The 24157-nt window shown below is 37.1% G+C and overlaps 2 protein-coding genes across 5 annotated transcripts in view; both read right to left on the bottom strand.

Moving 5' to 3' along the window:
- Positions 1 to 951: 951 nt before the first annotated feature.
- On the bottom strand, positions 952 to 2999 carry LOC109073060 (suppressor of cytokine signaling 3). Its single transcript, XM_019089237.2, has 2 exons — positions 2838 to 2999; positions 952 to 2465 (listed from the first exon to the last, which is right to left on the bottom strand). Exon 2 carries the CDS (start codon positions 2362 to 2364, stop codon positions 1735 to 1737), a length of 630 nt encoding a protein of 209 aa, XP_018944782.1. The 5' UTR covers positions 2365 to 2465; positions 2838 to 2999; the 3' UTR covers positions 952 to 1734.
- An 8804-nt stretch (positions 3000 to 11803) lies between these two features.
- Positions 11804 to 24157, bottom strand: part of LOC109103897 (cytohesin-1-like) — a 58695-nt gene continuing 46341 nt past the window's right edge. For 3 of the 4 annotated variants that reach the window (XM_042731290.1, XM_042731283.1, XM_042731295.1), the window contains exons 7-13: positions 23994 to 24106; positions 23365 to 23513; positions 23159 to 23271; positions 15082 to 15160; positions 14291 to 14359; positions 14007 to 14161; positions 11804 to 13101 (exon numbers count right to left, since the gene is read on the bottom strand). In XM_042731290.1, coding sequence (XP_042587224.1) covers positions 13023 to 13101; positions 14007 to 14161; positions 14291 to 14359; positions 15082 to 15160; positions 23159 to 23271; positions 23365 to 23513; positions 23994 to 24106 — 757 coding nt within the window. In that variant the 3' untranslated portion in view covers positions 11804 to 13022. The remainder of the gene's footprint in view (positions 13102 to 14006; positions 14162 to 14290; positions 14360 to 15081; positions 15161 to 23158; positions 23272 to 23364; positions 23514 to 23993; positions 24107 to 24157) is intronic. The other variant, XM_042731277.1, reaches the window with a different exon arrangement.

Genomic DNA, 24157 nt, shown 5'->3' on the forward strand with positions numbered 1-24157 from the left:
GTTTTTTCCCCATTGTGACGACATATTGATTCTGACGATGTATCAGCTGTCACATGCACATTCTCTTGCTCATTTAAATACAGTCACTCTCTATCACACATTCTCAGACAAACCCTCACACACACACACACACACACGCTCCCCAGCTGTGTAAGTACAGTACATTCCAGTCCTTTTGGGTACGCCACAACACAGCGTGACTTTAGAAACACGATTGGTTTCCCAGAAGACTGACTTCAAAAGAGTTGCAGCAGTCACACCTCTTCTTCTTTATCGCAGTCTCTACCAAGTAAAGTTACACTTGTTTAAAAAAAAGAGAGCGCGAGAGAGAGAGATCAGCTGTTGCTATTCTTACACTACCAGTCAAAGACCGAACATTTACTGCATTCATGTGTTTGATGGCTTCTGCTTCACTGAATTTTAATGTAATATACTATGTCTTTGTATATGAATTTGTTTAATAAAATATTTTTATTCGAATTAATTAGTATTTATTTGATTTGTATTGATTTATTTTTTAGTTTTAGTGAAATGTGAAGGAAAAGCAGTCAACAAGTGTGCAGCTACATATGAACTTGATTAAGAAAAAAAGACCATTTGAGTTATCATAGTTTAAAAAGTAATAATAATGAAGGACGAGTAGGTGTGTTTGAACCTTTGTCTAGAAGTATTATATTAAATATGTTTTGTAAACTCTAACTGTAATCCTGAGCTTCCTTATATCAGTCGTACTGGAAGAGCCTTGTCAGAGAGCGCGAGGGGAGGATCATTCCCGCTCACTAAAGTGAATGTCTCTGAATCAACATTAACCCTTCCAGGCGAGGCGCTCCGGGAATCTGAATCATAGGCGCCGGCAACTCTGATTCATATACATTTTGAAATATTCCAGACATTTTCAGTGTTAATCTGAGGTAAAACACTTGTGAGAAATGAAAAACCCAAGACATGGAGTTCATTTTTACAAAAATAGTGCTCTTTAATAAATTATTGAAATGCCTTTTTTATATCTATAAATATAAATATGTAACATCAAAACATGGCTGAGATGTCTTTACAAAATCTAAATGTATCTTCATATATGTAAACAGTGTCATGTGTGACAAGGTGAAGCATGGGTGATCTGTAGACACAAAACACTCATGTATGTTAATACATTCAATAACAAGCAGTCTGGTTTAAACTGCTCCAGGCACGAACCACCAAACAAATCTAAAAACACAGACATTTTGTTCCAAAGTGTCGCTTTTTCAAGTACGAGCAGAATGTCGACATGTGTCCACTGTAATCTGTGTTCAGGCCTTTAGCGTGACTGAGGACTCCAGAAGGCATTTCTTAACGGCATTTCACAATGCTGAAAATCACTTCTTCCTTCTTCCCTTGAAAGGCACTAATGTTTACTTGGAAGAAGGCGGTGGCTGAATTGTTGCTGTCTTCCTGCTTGGCGGAGCTCACAGATTCGGGGCAGTACAGAGGCAGTGGTTGGTGCCCACAAGAGTGGGTTACGATACTGGCACTGGTACAGAAAACAGCACAAACTGTCCATTCACTGAGACTGTTATGGCAAGAACGGTGCTTCAATTTCAGTCACAAAAGAATGCATCAGTGATAGAACTCATGGCCACACACGGCTAACTCCATGCACTCATGAACAGCTCAATACTTCTTCGTCCAACAAGCTTCCAAAAACATGTGAACTTAAAGGCCCATCAAGCTATCCTCAACAGCCAGAGCTCTTTAAATAGGAGCGTCATACTCTTGTAAGAAGTCTTTCAGCTGTTGAGGCAGCTGCTCTCTTTTGCTGGAAACGTCTATATGTCCATTGACAGTCTTCCTGCATAGGTGCTGTAGGGAGGACATTGTGCAAGGAAGGGGTCTCAACAGCTCCAGGGGGATTTTCTCGCCCCCTGTGTAGATGTAGTAAGCATTCCGAGAGTTTCCGATGGACAGAGGGCTTCTAGAAGAGGGCATGTAGTGATGGACGAGTTTCAGCACGCAGTCGAAGCGGGGCACGGACTGCACGCTCTTGGAGTCCGTCTGAAGGAAAAAGGACTTGTTGTCGCACTGCACCCGCAGGTTCTTGGTGCCCGACTCGGTCTTGACGCTGAGCGTGAAGAAGTGCCGGTTGTCCGAGCTGTCTCGGACCAGAAATGTCCCACTAGGCTCCGAGTTCAACAAGTGATTGGCCTCTTTGCCGCTGATGGAGCCCCAGTAGAAGCCGCTCTCCTGGAGCATCCTGATGGCGTGCTGCACCATCTGGTACTGCAGCTTTGAGCTGAAGGTTTTGTAACGGTGAGATGGCAGCCGCATGTTGGCTTCAAACAGGCTGCTGCTCATTGCGTTGTCAAACTTGCTGTGGGTTACCATGGCGCTACGCACAGACCTTGAGCTGCCGGGAAAAACCGCGCAGTGTACAGCTCTGGTGATTACGGTGAAACTGTGAGCCTCTTAAAGCTGGCGACAGGAGCCTACAGAGAAACACATTTTAGATTAGTACCACAGAAAGTGTGCATTTGGTAAAACTGAACTGTTTTAAGTGGAGTAAATGCATATTTTAAAGTATAGAGGTTAAAAAAGCCAGTTATCAAGCTGATGCTTTTCTATCTAATATATGCAGATAGATGTAGTAGGCTAAAGATACCAAACTTAAATTATGATTTGTTGGCAAATATATATATAGGCTCTTATATATATATATATATATATATATATATATATATATATATATATATATATATATATATAAAGGCTGGAAACTTAATCTTAAAGACAAGCTAAAGCACTTTATAAGTACTCTAATTGTAATGAAATCAAAAAAAGATTCTGAAAGTCTCTTTTACCTTTGAGTCTCTTTTGGCAGATGAGTGCTTTTTGTAAAAATCCAAAGTAGTAAGTCTCTGCTCTGGCCGGCTGCGCGAGCTCGAGTGTTGTTCAGAGAAGTTAGTGTTCCTTCACTCTGCCGTGCTGAAGCCCTCTGTTATTTGTAGTGGCATCCCAGTCATGTTCTAGTTTAGCTCCGCCCTCACTAGTGTTCCAGTAAGGGTAGGTTGTCAGTAATACTATTCCTGGTACTACGAATGCTCTTCCCCTCCCCCTCTCTGCTCTTCCAGATCTGCCGCATTACAGTAAACGTATTCCCTAACACACCTCCCTATTGTTAATGAACAGATATCATCGCCTAGTAACCGTCGTCTGTTATAGTCGGATATAGTTTATCCCAAGCTTATGGTATTTGACATGTTTGTGCCCAGAAACACGAGTATGCTGAATAAAATTCGACTCGTCAGCTCTAACACGGGTGATCAGACTTTCCTGTCAGTCATGATAATAATAATACAAACATCTATCCACAAGAAGGCGCTAATATTATCGGCTTGTGTTGCCTAAACTTTTATTAGTAGTTTTTTACAGTAAAACGAGCAATAGAAGTAGTACAAAGTACACATTTTATGTGAGCTCATGGGCTTCAATTGAAACAAGTATCAGTTCAAATGAAAACTGGGCAAAACATGTATTATAAACCTCACAGACGTTAAAATCAGATATATAATGAGCTTTATTTGCCAAGTGTGCACAAACACACAAGGAATTTGTTGTGGTTTCCAGGAACACTGGGTACTTGCATAATATGTTGACGTAAAAATCAGACCAGGAAAATAAAAACAATAATAAGCGAGAATCAGAAGACTTGTACAAATGTGTATACTATTGCCTATACAACAGTATAAACATATGCATTTACACAATCTGCATCTGTGCATAATATGTATCCAAAAGGGTGTAAAATATATATATATTTTTAAATGTAATAAACAAAAAAAACTTTAAAGAAAAAAAAATCTGAATAAATCCATTGCATTTTTCTAAACAGTTCCCAAAAAAGCCAATAATTATAGGATTTTCGTATAAGTAGGCTATTCATTACCAATATATATATATATAAAATAAGTCATCCTGACTAATCTGTTTTCATAAAGTCAATAGTCGAGAGAAAACAATATGAAATGGCATGTGATCAGTGAAGGTCATTTGACTGAAAATGCTGACTATTTGTCATGATGTCTTCAGGCAGAAATGTAAGCTAAAATTAACATGAAAATACGGGCAGAAACTGACTGGCTGAGAAAAAGGAACAGAAACGATCATCGTGGGGCTTGTTAGAAACTGGACAAAATATAGCTGTGTTACTGACTGCTGGTCAGTTTTCCATCCTGCCTCTCAGGGAAAACTGGCCTGGACTTTCCCGCAGCTTTCTCAAGCAGAGAGTTTCGCATGAAAAGAATGCAAAAATGATTTTGCAGTTCTTATTTAAAAGCATTGCTGAATATAACAGAAACACATTATCGCTATCAGCAGTAACATCTATAAGAGGTTTTCCTGGTTTTAGTTTTCCTGATAACCTACATGCACATACAAATGCCTTCATCTGTTTTGCTTGGCTGCGTCCTCTGTTGACACACGAGAATAGCAGCTCATCGCAGAACAAGTGACTAACTCTGGAATAATATGTCAATAATGTCAGTGCACTTACCAGATAGCATTTGCTCAGAGCAAACATGTAATGTTGATAACTGTTATGATATCCAGGAAGAGTTTTTATTATATTTAAACAAGACCTTAATAAGTTCATCTTTTAAAAACATTCAGACAACTGCAGGATAAAGGAGTTGAATAACAGGTTGGAATGACACATTTGCTGGATTTGTGTGAAATGGTTTGGTCATTACTAGGAATTTCGCATTAGGGAAGAAATGTCCTCTTTCTGATTCATCACACTGAATGCTGGAAATCTTCTGTATTTTCTGTTCTGCTTCCAGGTTTCCCCCTCTGCAATTTCACAAGCAAAGGGAGGTGTTATTGCTGTGCAATATGTAAACTATCCATAAAATGTTTCTACACAAAAAAAAGCACAATGCTGCACTCCTAAACAATGTTTCAACCGAAGTGTCAGCGGTTACCTCAGTGTAAAACAATCATGCTGCAGTCATTGGTTTACTTCCTTCTGGAATAGTGCAGTTGTTCACTCCTCTTCCCATCTTTGTGTACTCTGTAATCACATTTTGGGAAACTGTTTCCATATTCAAAGATATACAAAGTATATATCTACATAAAACATGATGGTGATTTTTATTTATTTATTTTTGCCATTTAAGGAAACAGTATTTGATATTATGGCATATGTACTGTAACATCACTAATTTCTTTGTTTTAGAAGTGTAGGAATAAGAATTCCCAGCAAAGACTGCTCTCTTAAGCATAGTACATTGGCAACATTGTTCAGTTTTATCAGTGGCTTAGCCTTATGATCAAGATTAGTAAAATCTAATACAAGGGAACTTGAAATGCATTTTAACTTCTGTCTTGATAAGATCGTAGTGACGTTTCCTGTATACCATCTGTGTTTCATCATGATTAACATCGGGGGAAATACTTTGCTATGTTATGGTGGTGAGGATGTGAGCTTCTTATGAAAAGAAAAGCGGCTGGTTCGTAAAAGCCATGTGATTTCTGATGATGCTTCAGACATGCAGTGTTGTGGATGTAAACGAACACTGTGGCAAAAGCTGCACAACGGCAGACACCTGAGCTGGGAAAGAAAACACACTTACACAAGAGCTCCAGTAAATGTGTGATGAATCCACACTATTTGTTAATCCACGTACAGTATTGTTTGGACATGCTAATGCTTGTCTTTACTGTAAGGAAGTATAGTATGTAGACAGTGCTTATAATTTTCCTCATTTCCTTTTGGAAAAAGAGGAAGAGGGTTTCCTTTGGAAAAGGACGTTTTAAATTTGTTTAAGAAATTTGTTTATCAAATTATTTTAAAGTCTTGTAGAGAAAAAAAAGAAAGGAAAATATCATCAATAATAATTTATGCTCAATAGTATGCCAACGGTGGCATTTCTATCAAGTTGAAATAACCCTTTCTGTCAACCCAGGCTCATTGTAAATACATTACTGTACATAAATCATAAACATTGAAGAGGACATATCAAATCACAAGATGATCTATTATATTTATATATTAACATTAAATATTAAACATTATATATGTAATATAAAACATTAAAAATTACAACATTAAAAGGATTGTGTATATAGGAATGGCTTTAACCCATTTTAATGTAATGACGGCATGAATGTGTGTGTGTGTGTGTGTGTATGGTCCTATTATTCCCTACATTATGAGGACCAAATGTCCCCACAAGGATATAGTAATACCAGTAAATTTTGACCTTGTGGGGACATTTTTAAAACAGCTTATAAAACACACAGAACACAGTTTTTTGTTGTTGTTGTTTTTAAATATGAAACAGCTGAAAGTTTTATGTGAGGGGTTTAGATGTTTAGATGTACAGTTTGTAGGGTATAAAAACCATTAGGCTATGTCTATGGAATGTCCCCATAAAACATGGAAACTTTTTTGTGACAATAAACAATTCTACAGCCTCAGTTTGCTGTATAGTTAGCTTAGCATCATGCTAATGCCAAACAGTCGATTGTGAGACTTAGGGAGCATTTGAATGACAGAGAGTAGACACGTTGCAGTTCACTAGGTTTATGGCAGACCCTGGTGGTCTGAAACTCTCTGCTGCTTCTCAGAGGAGCGACTGTTCTCTGCTTGGACTCTCTCTCTCTCTCTCTCTCTCTCTGATCTTCTTCTCATTCCATGGTTTCTGGCTGCTGTCTGCACTTCCTCCATGGCTCTTTTTCAGCCCAGTGACAACAGTAGAGCAGTGTTCAATAAGAAGACATGTGACAGTTACCCACTTCAGCCTGTGCTCACGGGGAACAGATTCCCCAGCCTCTCTGTGCACCTTTAGTGCAAGCGCAGCTCCTTTATTCTTATGAATATCTTTTGACTCAGAATACCAGAGAGCTGAAGCAGGCTGAGGCCTGTTATCTCGTGCCACTTCCTTGTTGATCCCTTCATTTGAAAGAGAGTTCCGGCCAACAGAAAGCATGCCAAGTCTCTCAGTCACAAGGGTTCTCGAGAAAGACAGAACAATCTGTTCCAACAATACCAACTCAAAACAATCTGTACGGCCTGCTGCTGACCTTTGCTGGAGTTGAGAGAAAAAGTAGTTGTTCAGTTTAAAGTCTTAAAGGAATATTACAGTTTTTTAACAATTTTAAGTTTTCACAAATTTTAAGTCATGCATGAACACTTTGGTTTTTTTTTTTTTTTTATTACTTGAAACAACACGTTACTAATTCTAATGTTGAATTTTAAGTTGTTATAACTAAGCAATATATTTTTTTTTACGGTGTTGTATGTTTTATTGACTTTCCAAAAGTCATCAAACATTTTGCTCAGTTGTTTAAGGTCAGATAGTGATATATTATATTTTGATTTTATTGGTACACCATTGGTACACCATTAACTTGCGGTTATATGTAGGTTTATAGGTTAAGTGTATTTATGCAATAGTTAATGTAGGTCAAATCATTTTTGCCATTGAGTCATTTCTCATCATAAAAATAAAGTACAGGTGTGTTTAAAATAATCTGGGGCTGCAATAAGGAAGAAAGATGTAAAAAAAAAAAAAAAAAAAAAAAAAAAAAAAAAAAAAAAAACTTTAACATTAAATGTTTTCCTTCTGTGAAGCCAGTGGTCAAGGCTTGCCTGGTTAACCCAGAAAAGAAAAAGAAAATTTATTGTATCACTTTTAAGCCACTGAAAAGTAGACATGGCATATATTTATATTTTGTATGGGAATGCTAACTGCTAGCTCTCCCTTGGTGTGAACTCAGTCTTGGATTTGCAATGTCCTGCCTGGGTTTCCAAGAAACTCTGGCTGCATCTTTATTGTTATTCCCACAATGCCTCCAGTGTAGAATGAAACACTGCCACTCTTGTGAGTTCAGCCTAGAATAATAGCTCTATAGCCAGCAGTCTGTGTTTGTATGTGTGTGATCCACTGTTGCTGCATCAGGCAGGAGTGTGTGAGAGGAAGAGCGGGAGGAGCACCTCTCTTCTGGGAAACAGGCTGTAGTTAATTGGCAGCCTGTGAGTTCACACATGGATCTGTTTAGGAGAGGGGGCAAGGAATCCCGCAAGTTGACATATCTGTCCCCACTCCTGCATGAGACATGAAACTCATGCTAGTTTCACAGCAGCGGCTGCCAAGCAGGCATTGACCGCTCGGCATTTCCAGTATGCTGGCATAAAACAACGTGCGCTAGCTGCTGTTCAGTTTCTCATTCCTGAACAAGGAAACCCTCACAATGAGTTGGGGGACCAGTGATGTATCTTAAAGTGGGCAGGATATACCGCATGTACTAGTTTTAAACCACCCTCCATTAGTGCTGCTGCCTGTTAACTGACTTTCCAATTGGAGACAAAGTTGAGAACAGTTGATTTTGACCACAGGAATCAGATGAGTATATAGACGTGTATGTTATAAAACATTTTTGTATATATGTTGTTTTCATAAACATGCATACAGGTGCTGGTCATATAATTATAATATCATCAAAAAGTTGATTTATTTCACTAATTCCATTCAAAAAGTGAAACTTGTATATTAAAAAAAAAAATTACACAAATACTGATATATTTCAAATGTTTATTTTTTTTTTATTTTGATGATTATAACTGACAACTAAGGAAAATCCCAAATTCAGTATCTCAGAAAATTTGAATATTACTTAAGACCAATACAAAGAAAGGATTTTTAGAAGTCTTGGCCAACTGAAAAGTATGAACATGAAAAGTATGAGCATGTACAGCACTCAATACTTAGGTGGGGCTCCTTTTGCCTGAATTACTGCAGCAATGCAGCGTGGCATGGAGTCGATCAGTCTGTGGCACTGCTCAGGTGTTATGAGAGCACAGGTTGCTCTGATAGTTGCCTTCAGCTCTTCTGCATTCCTGGGTCTGGCATATCGCATCTTCCTCTTCACAATACCCCATAGATTTTCTATGGGGTTAAGGTCAGGCGAGTTTGCTGGCCAATTAAGAAAAGGGATACCATGGTCCTTAAACCAGGTACTGGTAGCTTTGGCACTGTGTGCAGGTGCCAAGTCCTGTTGGAAAATTAAATCTGCATCTCCATAAAGTTGGTCAGCAGCAGGAAGCATGAAGTGCTCTAAAACTTCTGGTATACGGCTGCGTTGACCTTGGGCCTCAGAAAACACAGTGGACCAACACCAGCAGATGACACGGCACCCCAAACCATCACTGACTGTGGAAACTTTACACTGGACCTCAAGCAACGTGGATTGTGTGCCTCTCCTCTCTTCCTCCAGACTCTAGGACCCTGATTTCCAAAGCAAATGCAAAATTTACTTTCATCTGAGCACATAACTTTGGACCACTCAGCAGCAGTCCAGTCCTTTTTGTCTTTAGCCCATTCTGACGCTGTCTGTTTTTCAAGAGTGGCTTGACACAAGGAATGCAACAGCTGAAACCCATGTCTTGCATACGTCTGTGTGTAGTGGTTCTTAAAGCACTGACTCCAGCTGCAGTCCACTCTTTGTGAATCTCCCCCACATTTTTGAATGGGTTTTGTTTCACAATCCTCTCCAGGGTGAGGTTATCCCTATTGGTTGTACACTTTTTTCTACCACATCTTTCCCTTCCCTTCGCCTCTCTATTAATGTACTTGGACACAGAGCTCTGTGAACAGCCAGCCTCTTTTGCAATGACCTTTTGTGTCTTGCCCGCCTTGTGCAAGGTGTCAATGGTCATCTTTTGGACAACTGTCAAGTCAGCAGTCATACACATAATTTTGTATCCTACATAACTATAATTAAAAACCATCAAAATGCTTTGCAGGTGTTTTGAGTTAATTAACTGATTAGAGTGTGGCACCAGGTGTCTTCAATATTGAACCTTTTCACAATATTCTAATTTTCTGAGATACTGAATTTGGGATTTTCCTTAGTTGTCAGTTATAATCATCAAAATTAAAAGAAATAAACATTTGAAATATATCAGTCTGTGTGTAATGAATGAATATAAGTTTCACTTTTTGAATGGAATTAGTGAAATCAACTTTTTGATGATATTCTAATTATATGACCAGCACCTGTATATAAAATTAAATATATATTGTTAATATATATGGTCACTACAAATAATATCATATACAAATGCATTAAGTTAACCTTGTTTCTATAGTGCTTTATACTGTACAATACAGATTGTTTCAAAGCAGCTTTACAATGTTAAACCAATAAACATGATAAACCGGAGTGATCAGCCAATAACAGCACAATTTAAATAAAGCCAGTTTACACATTATTTGAACTCATATTTCATATGATTAGTTGATTTTTTTTGACAGCACAGCCTTCTTTGCCTTCTCGGAGGAAACACCTGCTGCACATTTCCTTCATAGTAATCATTTAATCTTCACTGCAGAAGAATCACAACATTGCTGCAGTTAAACAGTTCTTGTATCTTCATTTATCCGGAGGTCAGTGTGTTGCACAGATGCTTCCTCACAATACATCAAAAACTGAACGGCAGATAGTTACACAACAAAAGAAACATCATTGACCGTCCTAGCACATCTATTGTTGGGTTTATTAAAAAAAAGCCTTTTACTGAAGAAACACTGTGCTCTGTTGAGTGTGAATGTGAACTCATGAAAACAAAGTGTAAATTTACCATAAAATAGCATTTCTTTTGGTTTCATTTGGCATGCTGAGAGAGAGAGAGAGAGAGAGAGAGAGAGAGAGAGAGAGAGAGAGAGAGATTGTTCTGTATTCTTTCGGTTTCTGAAAAATGTCACATTTCTAAAAAGCACATCAAACGCCCCTCTATTCCTCAGGAGACAAGAGTGTGCAGATTTACAATAAGAGGGTGTCATGAGGAAATGTCAATTCTTGCAGTACTGATAAGGAGTCTATAAAAGGCTTTAAATATATGACAGTTTTCTGTAAAGTGTGTTGCAGTTGTTAAGAGACTGATGCTGCAAGGAAGTAATAAAGGACAAAGAAATATGTTACAGCTGCCCTTCCCCAACATCATTTTTTTTTCATATGAAAAAATGTCATATTTTTGGGTTAATGTATCACTAACCAGCATTTGCTGTTATTCCTGATGCAGCGGTGTGTTTTCTATTTATTCTCTGTAAACACTTCTGTGACATGCATTACCAATGAAAATAATTCATCACCTGCAACAAACAGTATTACACGATGCGGCAAGACATTTGGACGGTTTACAAGCACAATTGAGATGTGCTTATCCATACAAAATGTGTTGTTTGAGATATAAGTGGTTCCTTTAAGTGGTGAGATGACTATAACGTTTCAGTTGTGTGTCACACATCATAATTACTGGTGGTTTTCCGCAACTGTTCTTCACACATTATTTTCTGGTATCCTGGTGCACCTTTCAAAATGTACATGATGAAAAATCAACATAATCTTGCCCGGACGTTGTTAGTATGTGATTAGTCACATATTAACACATCTAATGTTAAAGACTTGTGCAAATTTTTTTTTTACCAATATGTATTTTAATAATATTTAACCTGGTACAATGCCTCAATGGACTTCTATATAAAGTGCATTATTGCAAAATATATGTTTTGAATTGCATTTCAACATAAAACAAAGGTTTTGTTTATACGGAGCCTCACTGAAAACCCACATCTTTACTTCTGAATAAGCAGGAAAAGTAGCAACAATGTTGTCATGCTGCCATCTGCTGGTATTCCTCAGACATTGTGTATGGATTGTATTCCTCTTTTTCTTTTCTTCTTGTTTGTTTGTAGCTTTCGCCACTCATTCTGATGAGATAAAAAAACAGCCGTTTTCAACTCAAAACACAAAACACAACCACAGCTGCTATAATGTCTTTATTTCAGCATGATCTGGCTACCACTACAATGGTATCGACCTCCAGAACACAAAAATCAAATAGAAAGAAAATGGCACTCGACTAGTACAATACTGCTACATACAGTACACACATGTATAAAATGGAAACCAATATTCTCTATACACTAAAGTATGTACATCTTTGATAAATTAAACCAATACTGCTTACATTTAACATTTTGCTTGAAGAATAACTGCTAGACCGATGGAAACCCAAGAAAGGAAGGAGAAACGCAAGCAGGCACTGGAGCATCCGGAGGACTTCTGATTGAACTGCCATTGACAGTCTTTACTGAATTAGTTTGTAGGCACATTTATTCTTTTTATTAAAAGCATTTTATTTGAAGGTCCAAACACTCGATGACCTCACGTAAAATAAAAACCATATGCTAATAACCGTCCTGTCTGTCTGAGAGGTAGTACCAATGCATGATATCCTGGTAATGGTGATATCCCATAATCCTTAGCTGGCCACCATCCAGTCTTTCAGCTTACGTGTGCAGAACGACACGCTGCAAACCCAGCTGCCGATATTCACAGCACTGCAGCAGCTTCTCACAACATGCTAAATACACGTCGCATCTCAAGACACTGGCGTCTTCTGAAAAAACAAAGAAATGCCCGTGGAGCCGTTTACCGTTAGGGGCAAATCCATCTGCCAACAAATCTAGGGTGATTCCCCACCCACCCTACAAACTTGGATTTCCTTTGCAAATTATAGAAGTCTCTTGGAAAATGTTTTTTTTTTTTTTTTTTTTTTACAATTAAACACAAATAAACCTCTGAAGACTAAACCGCTTGTGCAAGCTTCCGTCTGGTTTTCCACATTCTGTCAGACCTGCTGATTTCAGAAAATGCAAGAGTGTGCGCGTGTGCAAGAGACGAGAGGTATAGAAAGAGGACAGAGCGAGAAAGAACGTATTTTGGTTAAGCATGAGGAAAAATGTTCTCTTTGGGGGTTTCAAGGAAGCAGCAGCAAGTAAAAAGCCCACTGACTTCCTTCCAGCACACACACACACACACACAAGTACTTGAGCTGAGCAAGAAGACTTTTAAAAAGAGGTGCAAAGTCTAGCAAGGTGTGACCTCGCTGATCCGGTCTGGTTTCTTTCTGAAGCTGGGGTTGTTTTTCTCTTTGCAGTTCCAGTAGCCCTGAATCTGTAACAACAGCGTCCTGAGCAGCTCTAGTGTCTCTTCATAGAGGAGACCTTCTTCTTCCTCGCTGCCAGCATCTCGTAGAAAGGATCTCTACTGATGGCCGCCCTGGAGACAAGGAGGAAGAACATTAGGAGAACTGCCTCTCTTCTAATGTTAAAGCTAAAGCTTGTTCAGTTAGGGTTAAATAACACTTCATATATAGTAATATTATTCATTTTAAATTACACTATTAGATGAGAACAAAATTTAATCTAATTGATGAACTTTAGAATAAGACAGAAATTTTCCAAAAACAGAAAGAAAAACAAAGGCACTAAATTTACACTAAATCACAGAATTTTCTTTGCAATAAATGTAAATAGTAGTTAGATGCTATTTATAGTACGAAAAATAGCAGATATTTGCAGCTCAGTATTGTAGTACTTAATAAAACGGTATGCAATTATAACATATTGAGTTTAAGTTATATATATTTGTTTTTTAATTATTAAATGGATGCCGTATTGGGACAGTATAGCCCTCCCTACACTGAACCCTGCCTGACTTTATTATTAAATAACCATAAGGCACTTCATTTCCAATTTTCAAATATTTCCTTGAAAATAAATGCCTTTCCGATCTGAAATGTGATGGAAAAAAGAGAGAATAATGGGAGAAGAGCGAGTTCGGCAAAAGGCAGATTCAAACTCGGGTTAATTGCGTCAAAAAGTGACCCATACGGGCCTTTCGTCCTACGCCACTGCTATTGATGTTTAACATTTTGTAATGTTGTCTATCCCAACCAGACATCGGTCTGCCAACAAGGTGGGCTATCTGCACTGTGTGTGTAAATATAAATATTAGGGATGCACGATAAATATCGCACAATATTAATGCGCATCTCGTCATTAAAGCCGGTTCTGTAATCAGCGGAACATGTGCATGCTTTCACGTGGAGCAGCATTTACTACACAGAGCCGTTGTTCACTCACAAGTTATCACACATCTGTATTTAGATGAGTAACACTCACTTAATGCTGTTCATCCATTCGTCCTTCTCCTCGGTGGTGGGAGCTGAGATGCGGTAGAAAGTGTGGTTTCCTTCAACGACCCGTCCGTCCGCCTCGGTCTTGCATGCCTTGATCACCTGGTCCTTATTGTCAGGGATGAAGAGCTCAAAGCAGTTCTGAGACGCAAACACGTGGAGACAATCACATATCTGACCACTAGGGGGAGACACCATGTAAACTGTGCCTAGAAAATCAGGAAAAGTTCCTGTCTCTGCAGTTTAAAGATTGCGAGAAGGATGTTTTACCGGCTTCTTGTCCTCTACTTCACGGATGCTGAGGTTTTCCAGGGGGATGATGCCTCTTGGTTCTTTATCCTACATGAAAAGAGTCAAATGAGTTTTCATGTATCATAATTCACCATGATAAAGAAAGTGTGAATTATATCTACACTAAATTCCTAACTGACTCTTTCATAAGCACCATCTTAAAAACGTTCAATTAGCAACTGTTGCCATCCTCTAACTTGTATTAAAGTTATTATGATTGGTTTCAAATGAGGCCTTACTATTTTCAGTCACTGAATTTTTACACACAACTAATTTAACAAATTCTATAAAGAAAAAAATGCTTTTTAATGATACAATCTATAGAAGGCCACATACAAATCAAAAAATCCATTCAAAATCAGCAAATGTTTACTACTTATTAGTGTATTTTACAGAAAATCAAGCTGTTCATGGAAAGTGTCAACATGACTAGACTACAGACTAATAATCAGTAATAATCTGTAATTACTTACAGTAATGCCACTATTTTAGTTCAATTTGCATAAATTATATTTTAAATTAGATAAGAAGTGAGAAATGCATAACATGTAAATGTTACTATTAGACATGGCCCAAAAGAAACATGATAAATAAATATGACAACCATCCAAAAGCAAATAGATGATAAAAGAAATTAACTTGCCATATAAATGGCATACAAATTTAAAAATAACATTTTCATAAGATATTTTGTAAAATACAACACACACACACACACACACACATAAATCCCCAAACTTAACATGACACGATGTTTCTTCAGTACTTACAGTAGTGTACTCAAAGTAGTAAAGGCAGTTATCTGTGAGAATGAACCACCGTCTTTTCCAGGTTTTGACGCGTCCTCCTGAGGAACAAAAGAGGAATGTTAGTTTTCAGTGCAGTGAGCTGGCAGATGGCATAGATCCGTGCAGCTGAAGACTTGAGCAGCAGAAGAGCAGACAGACAGATGAACAGACAATGAGAGCTCTTCTACAGCGACTCCATGTCCAATAAGGCCCAAGCACAGCATTCCTTACCAGCACCACACCATGCTCAAACCAGCCACGGTCCATCACACTCCATGAATCAACCTTCCCAGCTATCAGACATCACCTGATAGCTGCCATTCCTCTTAACCCCACTCAAAAATTCTGTTTACTATGGAAGCCCATTTCCGCCGCTGAATAAAAAATAAAACAAGGTAATTGCAACTTTTTAGCTCAGAATTCTGACTTTATAACTCACAATTGCGTTATAGTCAATATTGCAAATTATAAAGTCAGAATTGTGTGATATACACTTACAATTGTGAGTTATAAAGTCAAAATTGCGAGATATAAAGTCGCAATTCTGACTTTTTTTCTTGCAATTGTGAGTTTATATCTTATAATTCTGACTATATAACACACAGTTTCAAGTTATAGTCAAAATTGCGAGTTACAAAGTCAAAATTGTGAGATATAAAGTCAAAATTGTGAGATATAAAGTCACAATTACCTTTTATTTTTTATTTAGTGGCGGAAACGAGCTTCCATAGTTTACCTTCTAAAAGAGCAGCCAAAGGTAAATGTGTTTAAACAGAGCAATATTCTCTATAACCAGCTGATGTTTGCTATCCAGACATACATAGAGGTTGTCATTTCTTGAATTTGTCTTCTCCTCAATCGTCTCCCTATTATTCTGTATATTCTTACCAATATAAGTGGCGAAAATGTCTAAATATTAATGAAATGTAGACTTGGAAAAAAAAAAAAACCTAAGACAAGAATAAGAGTCAAGAGTGCAGCAGGGATGGCATTTTTGTTGAACAAAACCCAGGATCAACATCAAGATCTGGTCAATGGGTTTTTGGCCAGAAATAAGGTCTGTGATTCACATAAGCTCAAGATATTTTTACATTTTATTTGAAGTCATAAAATACATCAGTAATGCACCCCTGTGATTTTTTTGTGTGTAGTTCGCCTATAGCCTACGTTAGGCTTTTTACTTATGGCAATTGTATTTAAGCTTTGAAATGTTGTTCATTTGTGAAGATTATGATCAATGAGCAAAAAGTGTAAGAATCATAAACTTTTGTTGGTCACAGAGCTTATTTCCTGCAATAAACCAAAAGCCAATGGAAAACACCAATTAGTATTTGTCAAGGCAACCAGGATGATCCAAACTACTGGGCTGGCCTACAAAAATATATATCCACTCCGCAGCACTCTATTTGGTGAATATATAATACTATTAACCTCCCAATTAACTGACAGACTGTGTTAATAAACTGCTGTGACAAACTCTGACGGCAGGTCAGTGCAGCACCGGTTAAGCTCACATTCTTGGGACATTTTCCCACGTCCCTCTCTATAAAGACTGCAAGGTAAACACAGCGCTCGGTGATCCGAGGATGACCTCTGACCCGTGCCACCCTTGTTTCCTCTGCAGGGAAACCTGATCACAGATGCCATCATACTGAATAAACTATATAGTGCAATCAAAAACACTTTTACTGAAGCAGAGCATATCTGTCGACATCTCAAAAAAAAAAAAAAAAAAGAAAAATTAATACATATTTATACATAGGGGATACTCTATTTCCACCTGTTCAGAATTACCTTTTCAAATTATAGTTTGGCTGATTCTGCAGTGGCTTTTCCGAAGTACTGTACAACTATCATTTGAAGTCTCTGAATAAATATGAGCTCATAAAAGCTGCATGCATAATGATTATAAAACAAGTCGCAAAATGTTGTTTAGGCCTGTTGCAATTACCGATTAATCTTTTTTTGTATCTAATCATAATTATTTTATATAATCATGATAAATCATTAAATTAGTTTTCTATGTAACAGAGCACTGCACACAAGCAGGGCACGTCAACCACCCGAAAGCATTTCAGGCATTTCTGCTAAACAGGAAATGATCCTCCTGCACTACAGACTGCTATTGTATTTGAATCTTGGCATGAGCAACAAACAAAACAAACACGAATCAGAGCAGGAAAGAAGTTTCTGAGCAAGCTGATTGGCTGATTGAGTTATCGGCTGAGATTAATGATCACTCCAGTTGCAGTCGTACAGCAGAAACCCCGTCCAGAAATGCCTCTCAGAGATTTGTGGAGGGGGAAGTGAAGAGGGCGTGCTGGGCTGCAGAGGAGGCTGACTGACACAGGGCTGGGTGATGGATGGGTGTTCAGATCTCTGACGAGACAACAAAATGGCTCAATCTTTGAATTTCTTTTAGAAGTTTTTATTACACGTATGCTAACGTACGTGCTAATCAGAATCAGAACACTTCAGATATGGTTTTATTTTGGATTCAGTGATGTCTGATTCATGAAACCCACCCTCACCCAGCATCCTTAGTGCTGAGTCCGATCTGACCAAATACACACGCACACACAAACTTTCCTCAGTGCTGCAGTCCAGCATCACACACACACACACACACACACACCTATACTTTACATACAGCATGAAGAACAGCAGTCTTTGGTCCAGATGCAGTTTTCTGACTCAGTCTAATCAGATCAAACACCACATCCTGTACACTCCAGACATTCAATCGTTTACATTGATATGACTGAATATCATTTTAAAAGGAACAGTTCAGAGAGAAAAAAAAAAATTCTGTCATCCTTTTTTTAAAACCCATATGAGTTCTTCTTCGATAGAACACAAAAAAAAGGATGTTTAGAAGAATTTCCAAGCTGCTCTTTTTCATATGAATAGGAGTGGGCGATATGACCACATTCTTATATCACGACATGAACTACTTTATTTTATTATAACAATATACATTCCAAAAAGTTATTTTTGCCTGAAATAAGGTTATGACAACATTGAGAATTTCACAATACTCGACACCTCACTGCAAAAAATTAATACTAGTCTAAATAATATAAGTAAAAGCTTACTGAAGACATTACTGTCAATGAACAAAGACAACCAATTCTAGTCTAGTCTTTCTTTTTCAGGTCCATCTATCAAAAATAAGAAATACAACAGAAAATAAATAAAGTAATCAAAATTTAGTTTTTAAAGCATAGTCTTTTCTACATTTACTTAAATATACATTGACTCTTATTAAATCTAAAAAAAAAATATTCAGTCAAAAGCAGTGAGTGAATTTCTCTGTCTTTTGTTGTTTAATTATCATTACACAGACAGTAGCAGGTGTGTTAGGCTGCTGTCACTTTAAGACCCAATGCACTGATTTAATACACTAAGCTGATCAACAATCACTTTCGTAGTTGGAAGGTTTAAAACCACATGAATGCTAAAATTTGTATGGCTCAATATTTCAGGCAAATGTTGAAACTTTAATTGGTTTCAAAAGGTTAAACTGTTGGCCTGACCGCAAAAGAGACGATAATCCAAAACCTCTAATGTTGACAAATTTGTAGTATATCGCCCAACTCTACATGAGTCTGAATGTGGACAGATGTTGTATTCCTCAGGAGAAAATCATATGAGTTTGGGACAACATGAGGGTGAGAAAACGATGACAGAATTTTTCGGTGAACTATGCCTTTAATCTGCATTTGTTGCTGTTTTCATCAGTGTTTGTTGGGCTCTGTTCAGACTGAGAAGACGCAGAAAATACTGCAGCTCCCAAAGTGGAAATGACACAGAGAGAACGTTTCGAACACCACAGCAAACAGAGAGAGGTGCTCTTCAATACGGTGGTCACAAAATCAAAAACCAAGCACCCGCCACCACGCAGACACAGGGCGGCACGTGGACAAAAATCACTGATTCGATGAATAAAACGAGCGATCAGACAAACAAATGAAGGAACATGTAAAAACTAGAGTAAACTCATAGAAAGACAAACCCCATGGGAACAAAAATAAACCTATGGTGGCTAATAACAGAAAGAGGGGACAGGAAGCAAGGCTGATCACCAAAAGCACCTGAGAGAGGAGAGATGAGCGATTGTTTGGGAAGAACAGGTTTACATACCTCCTGAGGGAAAGACAACAGCCAAAATCATGGGAACAAACAAACAAACGAGGAAGAAAAGGAAACAAAAAAATTAAATTAAATAGGAAATCATACTCCCCACACGCTGCCTCTCTGATCAAAGGAAAAACTTGTGCATTTCTTGTTGTTGTGAAGTATGGAGGACCATTCCAAAATAAAACCGGGGATACAAATAATAATTCACACAATTTAACACAGCTTTCCTGTCCAGATCAACGAAGAGAGAAAATGTCTGCAGTTTTATTTTCAGGGGAATAAACAGAAAAGGAATAAAGCAATCAAATGTTGTTGTTGTTTTTTTTAAGCATAGTCTTTTCTACATTACTTAAATATACATTGGTTCTTATTAAATCTACAAAAAATATTCAGTCAAGAGCAGTGAGTGAATTTCTCTTTGTCTTTTGTTGTTTAATTATCATTACACAGACAGTAGCAGGTGTGTAAGGCTGCTGTCACTTTAAGACCTAATACATGGATCTAATATACTAAACTGATACACGATTCTCTTTCGTAGTTGGACGGTTTAACACGGTTTCCTGTCCATATCAACGAAGAAGGAAAATGTCTCTGGGTGCAGTTTTGTTTTCAGGGGAATAAACAGAAAAGGAATAAAGTAATCCAATGTTTTGTTTTTTAAAGAATAGTCTTTTTCTACATTACTTAAATGTACATTGATTCTTATTAAATCTACCATCTATCAGTTTTGATTTCAGGGGTCTTTAACCTTTTTCAGTCCATTTTAAGCATGGTCTATAAAATTATATGATATAGTAAAATATAAAGTCAAAATGGAGTCACCGTTGTGGAGATAAGTGTTTGCTTTAGGTGTGCTCTTGACCCTTGACTTTTAACATTAGTTTTTTTCTTCTGGTTGCTGTAACTGTGTTTATGAAACACTGTTTTCACTGCAAGAAAAACCAAGTGAAAATGTGATCCGGTTATATCGATCATTTTTGATGATGTAGTTGTCATGTAGAGCCTGATTCACTGACGTCATCAGTGGTGATGTGTAATTAGTTCATTTTATTGATCACAACTTTAAATTTTAAGCTATTAAAATGATTATCACTGATGTATATGCATTAATCATAATTGTTTAAATTATATGTGATCTTACTTAATTACAATATGGTAGAGTCAACTTTGGTGACCAAAGTTTGAAGTTAAATATATTTTTGTATCATATGTGTTTTGTCATTTCAAACAACCATTAGCAGGCTCTCTGTGAAACTCTCGATGAAGATCCCCATCATAAATCATTCGCTTGCATGACATAAATTTATGCTTTCTATGAAGTCTCTATAATGCTCTAAAGCTGTGTTTCTGACCAAGGAGGCTTTATAGAATTATAAAAGTGTGATTTCTAGACCTGGAAAAAGTCACATAAATTAATAAAATTTTTATACATATATAAACATTTTATACATATTTTATACATATGAATAACACATTTTTCTAGTTATGCATAAATATAGAAGGTGCACTCATAGGTGTGTTTATCAGTATTCACGGATACACCTTTAATGAGCATAATTCATTAAAATGACAACCAGTTGTCTTGTGTTATAACCGAAAACTGTTTATGAAAAGACTGCAGATTAACCCTCTGGAGTCTAAGGGTATTTTTGGGGCCTGGAGAAGTTTTGTCATGCCCTGACATTTGTGCTTTTTTCAGTTTCTTATAAATATCTAAATGGCTAAAGTCTAATCTCACTGTAATCAGCACAAACTAGGCTATAATAATATGTGAGCAGCATGAATGTACATGATTGTGTTTTTGAGAAAAAAAAATGTTATGCGTGGTTAGTGAAAAACTAAAAATGTTAAATCACTTGAAAAAGGCAATAAAAAACACATACAGAAAATTGGTTCCCAGGAATTTTGAGAACTGGAGCTTGTAGCCTAGAATTTTTTTTTTCTAAATGATGTGAAAATCATCTTGTTTACTCACTTACAGAAAACAATATATTGATTTAAATTTTCTAAGACAGTTTTTGTTGGTAAAAGTCATATGCGAGTAGGCGTCAACTATCATGAATTCACACACCTGAGAAGACAAAAGACCTGCATAATGAGCTGCATAATGAGCCATCCAGTCAGCTGTGTCACTGAGAGGGGTGAGTTACAAGAAAGAATGTGAGGACAAAATAAATCTATATAATTTTATGTTTGTAGTTTATTTAGAATACATTTAACTTATCCCACAACATAATTTAATATTCACTTGTGAGTGCAGTTAAACAGTTTATTAGGAAAAATCAAAGCTGACTTTCAAACTGAATTTTTTGCATAATTACTCCAGTCACACAGTCCTTCAGAAATCCTTTTAACAATCTTATTTTCTACAAAAAAAAAACATTTATTGTTATTATTATCATCATCATCATTATTATTATTATTATTATTATTATTATTATTATTATTAATGTTGAAAAGAGCTGAGAATATTTTTTTTAGGTTTTTTAGGGGGGATAAATTGAAAGAACAGCAATGATTTGTTACATTTGTTACAGTTACATTTATTGTTACATTTATATTATTTACATCAAGCTTTTGAATGGTATAGTGGTGTATATTGTTATTGAAACTTCATAATATTTCACTTGATTATACATTTAGTCAGGAATTATAGTTTGGAAAAAGTCTTTGGAAAAAGTCTAACTAGTAAAATGTTTACACGTTATGTGAAAACTATTACAAGTATATAAATAAATAAAAGAGACTTACTCATGTTTATGAACTCTGCTGAATAAAGTGCTTCATTCTTTTTTCTGAGGAAATCCAAATCTCAAATCCTCAACCACATAACATCTTTTTGGGGTGAATTATGTCTTATTCCTCTCATCGCGAAGCAAACAGTAAAATAATAAAAACTTGAAGAACAGTCTCGCTGCGTTGTCTTCTGTTGTGTGGGCGTATTCAAAAGCCGCGCGCTTCAGTGAAACATTTGAATCTCAAAAGCGCGCTCGGCGCGGGGGCGTGGTCGCATTAGAAGATAATGAAGGGGGATGTGAAAAACGGACATCGCGTTGTTTTCATATGGATTACTTTATCACAGAATATTTGTTTTCAGCAGCACTTGTTTAGTTTAAAAGTAGACATGTCAGGCTTTCTATAGATATCTCTCTCATGTCTCTTCGTTGAGTATTCACTGAGTTACAGTTCATTTTAATGACGCATTTGTATCTGAAGATCAGCGCAGACAAAGGCTGCAGACAGCACTCCTTGTTTGTTATCTTTATTTTATAAGTGCACAAAGTTTTGTTGTTATTATATCTGTATACAAAAAAAAGTAGACCCTTTACAGATTCGATTGATGTATTGCACTTATCTGTACGATCAAAACTGAAAGTGTAATTTAAGTTCTTTTCGGGGTTATCAGGAGAAAATAACACAAAACGAGAATAAGAAAAAATCAAATAAAAAGGATTAACAAAGGGTAACTAGGGTATAACAATTATGAATAGATCAGGTTATAAGGTTATAAACAGATTTCTAAAACATTACATATACAGGCTGCCCATCTGAAGGAGCAGTTTCTCTTGCACCTTTCAAGACAGGACTCTGACAACTGAATTATGTCTAATTCTAGAAGGATGTGTTCAGCCTCGAGCAGCTGATTCATTGTGATCATGAAGTACCATTACCTTCATATGATGTGAGAGGAGATATTGACCCATCATGAGAAAAGAGAGAAAGATATGGTACTGTATAATCTGATGCATGGATATGTTGTGAAGATCATAAAATGGGTTTCAGGAAGTGTGTGTAAATCTCACACTCAGTCAATGTGTTGAGCAAGACATCTCTTATTCAAAGGTAAATATATCTAAGAGTAGAGTTGCACGATCATCACAAAAACCAATGCATATTTTGACTCAAGTAGTCCCACTCACCCAGTTTGAGCAGCCAGCCCTCTCTGTCTGGGTTGAAGAAAGTGTGTGTCAAGTCATTGCCGTCATCCTCAGGGATTTTGAAGGGCTCGTTCTTGATGCTCTCATATAGATTCTGCATGAGTCAAAGCAAAATATGAAATGTACACCATTTGGAGAAAGACTACAACAACAATAAAAACAACAATATAAATATGTGAAGACCAACCCTGAGCAGTTCTTCTGGCAGGTCTCCTCCATCATTAATGCCTCTGTTCATGGAGATGAAACGCTCTACTGTGGGCTTGTCCTTAACGTTTGGGTTGTGAAGGCTGGTGTTTAACATGATGATGGCGAAGGACAAAATGTAGCATGTGTCTGCAAAAAAATAACAACACATTTAGCATCTGATCACAGCATTTTCCAACACTGAATATGATGCTATTTAAATATTCCATGCTCATACTGTAAGTCGCATGAATGCTCATGAGTAGTATGATTGTGAAGTTACTGAGAGCCATCATGACATAAACATCCAGAATGGAGAAGTGTCTATACATCTACAGCAAAGAGACCAATGGGAGAACTTGGTTGTAAATAAATGTGTGTGAGGGATTTCAAAATATTACTAGCATTTACACGCAATAAAAATTCCTTATATTTCCTTTATGTTGGGAATATAGGCTACTGCTAAATGGCATTTATTTAGAGAAGATGGCATATGTCCAATTCAATACTTCAAACTCTCAATTTGTGAGCATTTGTGAGGGAAAAGCTGAGCTCATGCTTTTTAGAAATGCTATCAATGCATGTTTGAATGCTAAACACAGACTAAATAAAGTTGGGAAATAGACACACCTGTGGACTGAAAGACGCCGGGGTTGCACTGGCAGTACCGGGATGCAAACGCTTCCATCATTCTGTCGATCTTCTGGGCCTCACCAGGAAGTCTGAAGCTCCAGAGAAACTGCCTGTGTGGAGCCAAACATCATAATGTCACTTAAAACATGTGCTACACCAGG

The sequence above is a fragment of the Cyprinus carpio genome, chromosome A3 (genome assembly GCF_018340385.1).
Source record: "Cyprinus carpio isolate SPL01 chromosome A3, ASM1834038v1, whole genome shotgun sequence".
In the NCBI taxonomy this organism is placed as follows: Eukaryota; Metazoa; Chordata; class Actinopteri; order Cypriniformes; family Cyprinidae; genus Cyprinus; species Cyprinus carpio.

Coding starts and splice junctions, on each gene's coding strand:
- LOC109073060 (XM_019089237.2), bottom strand. CDS start 2,364: ATGGTAACCCACAGCAAGTTTGACAACGCAATGAGCAGCAGCCTGTTT.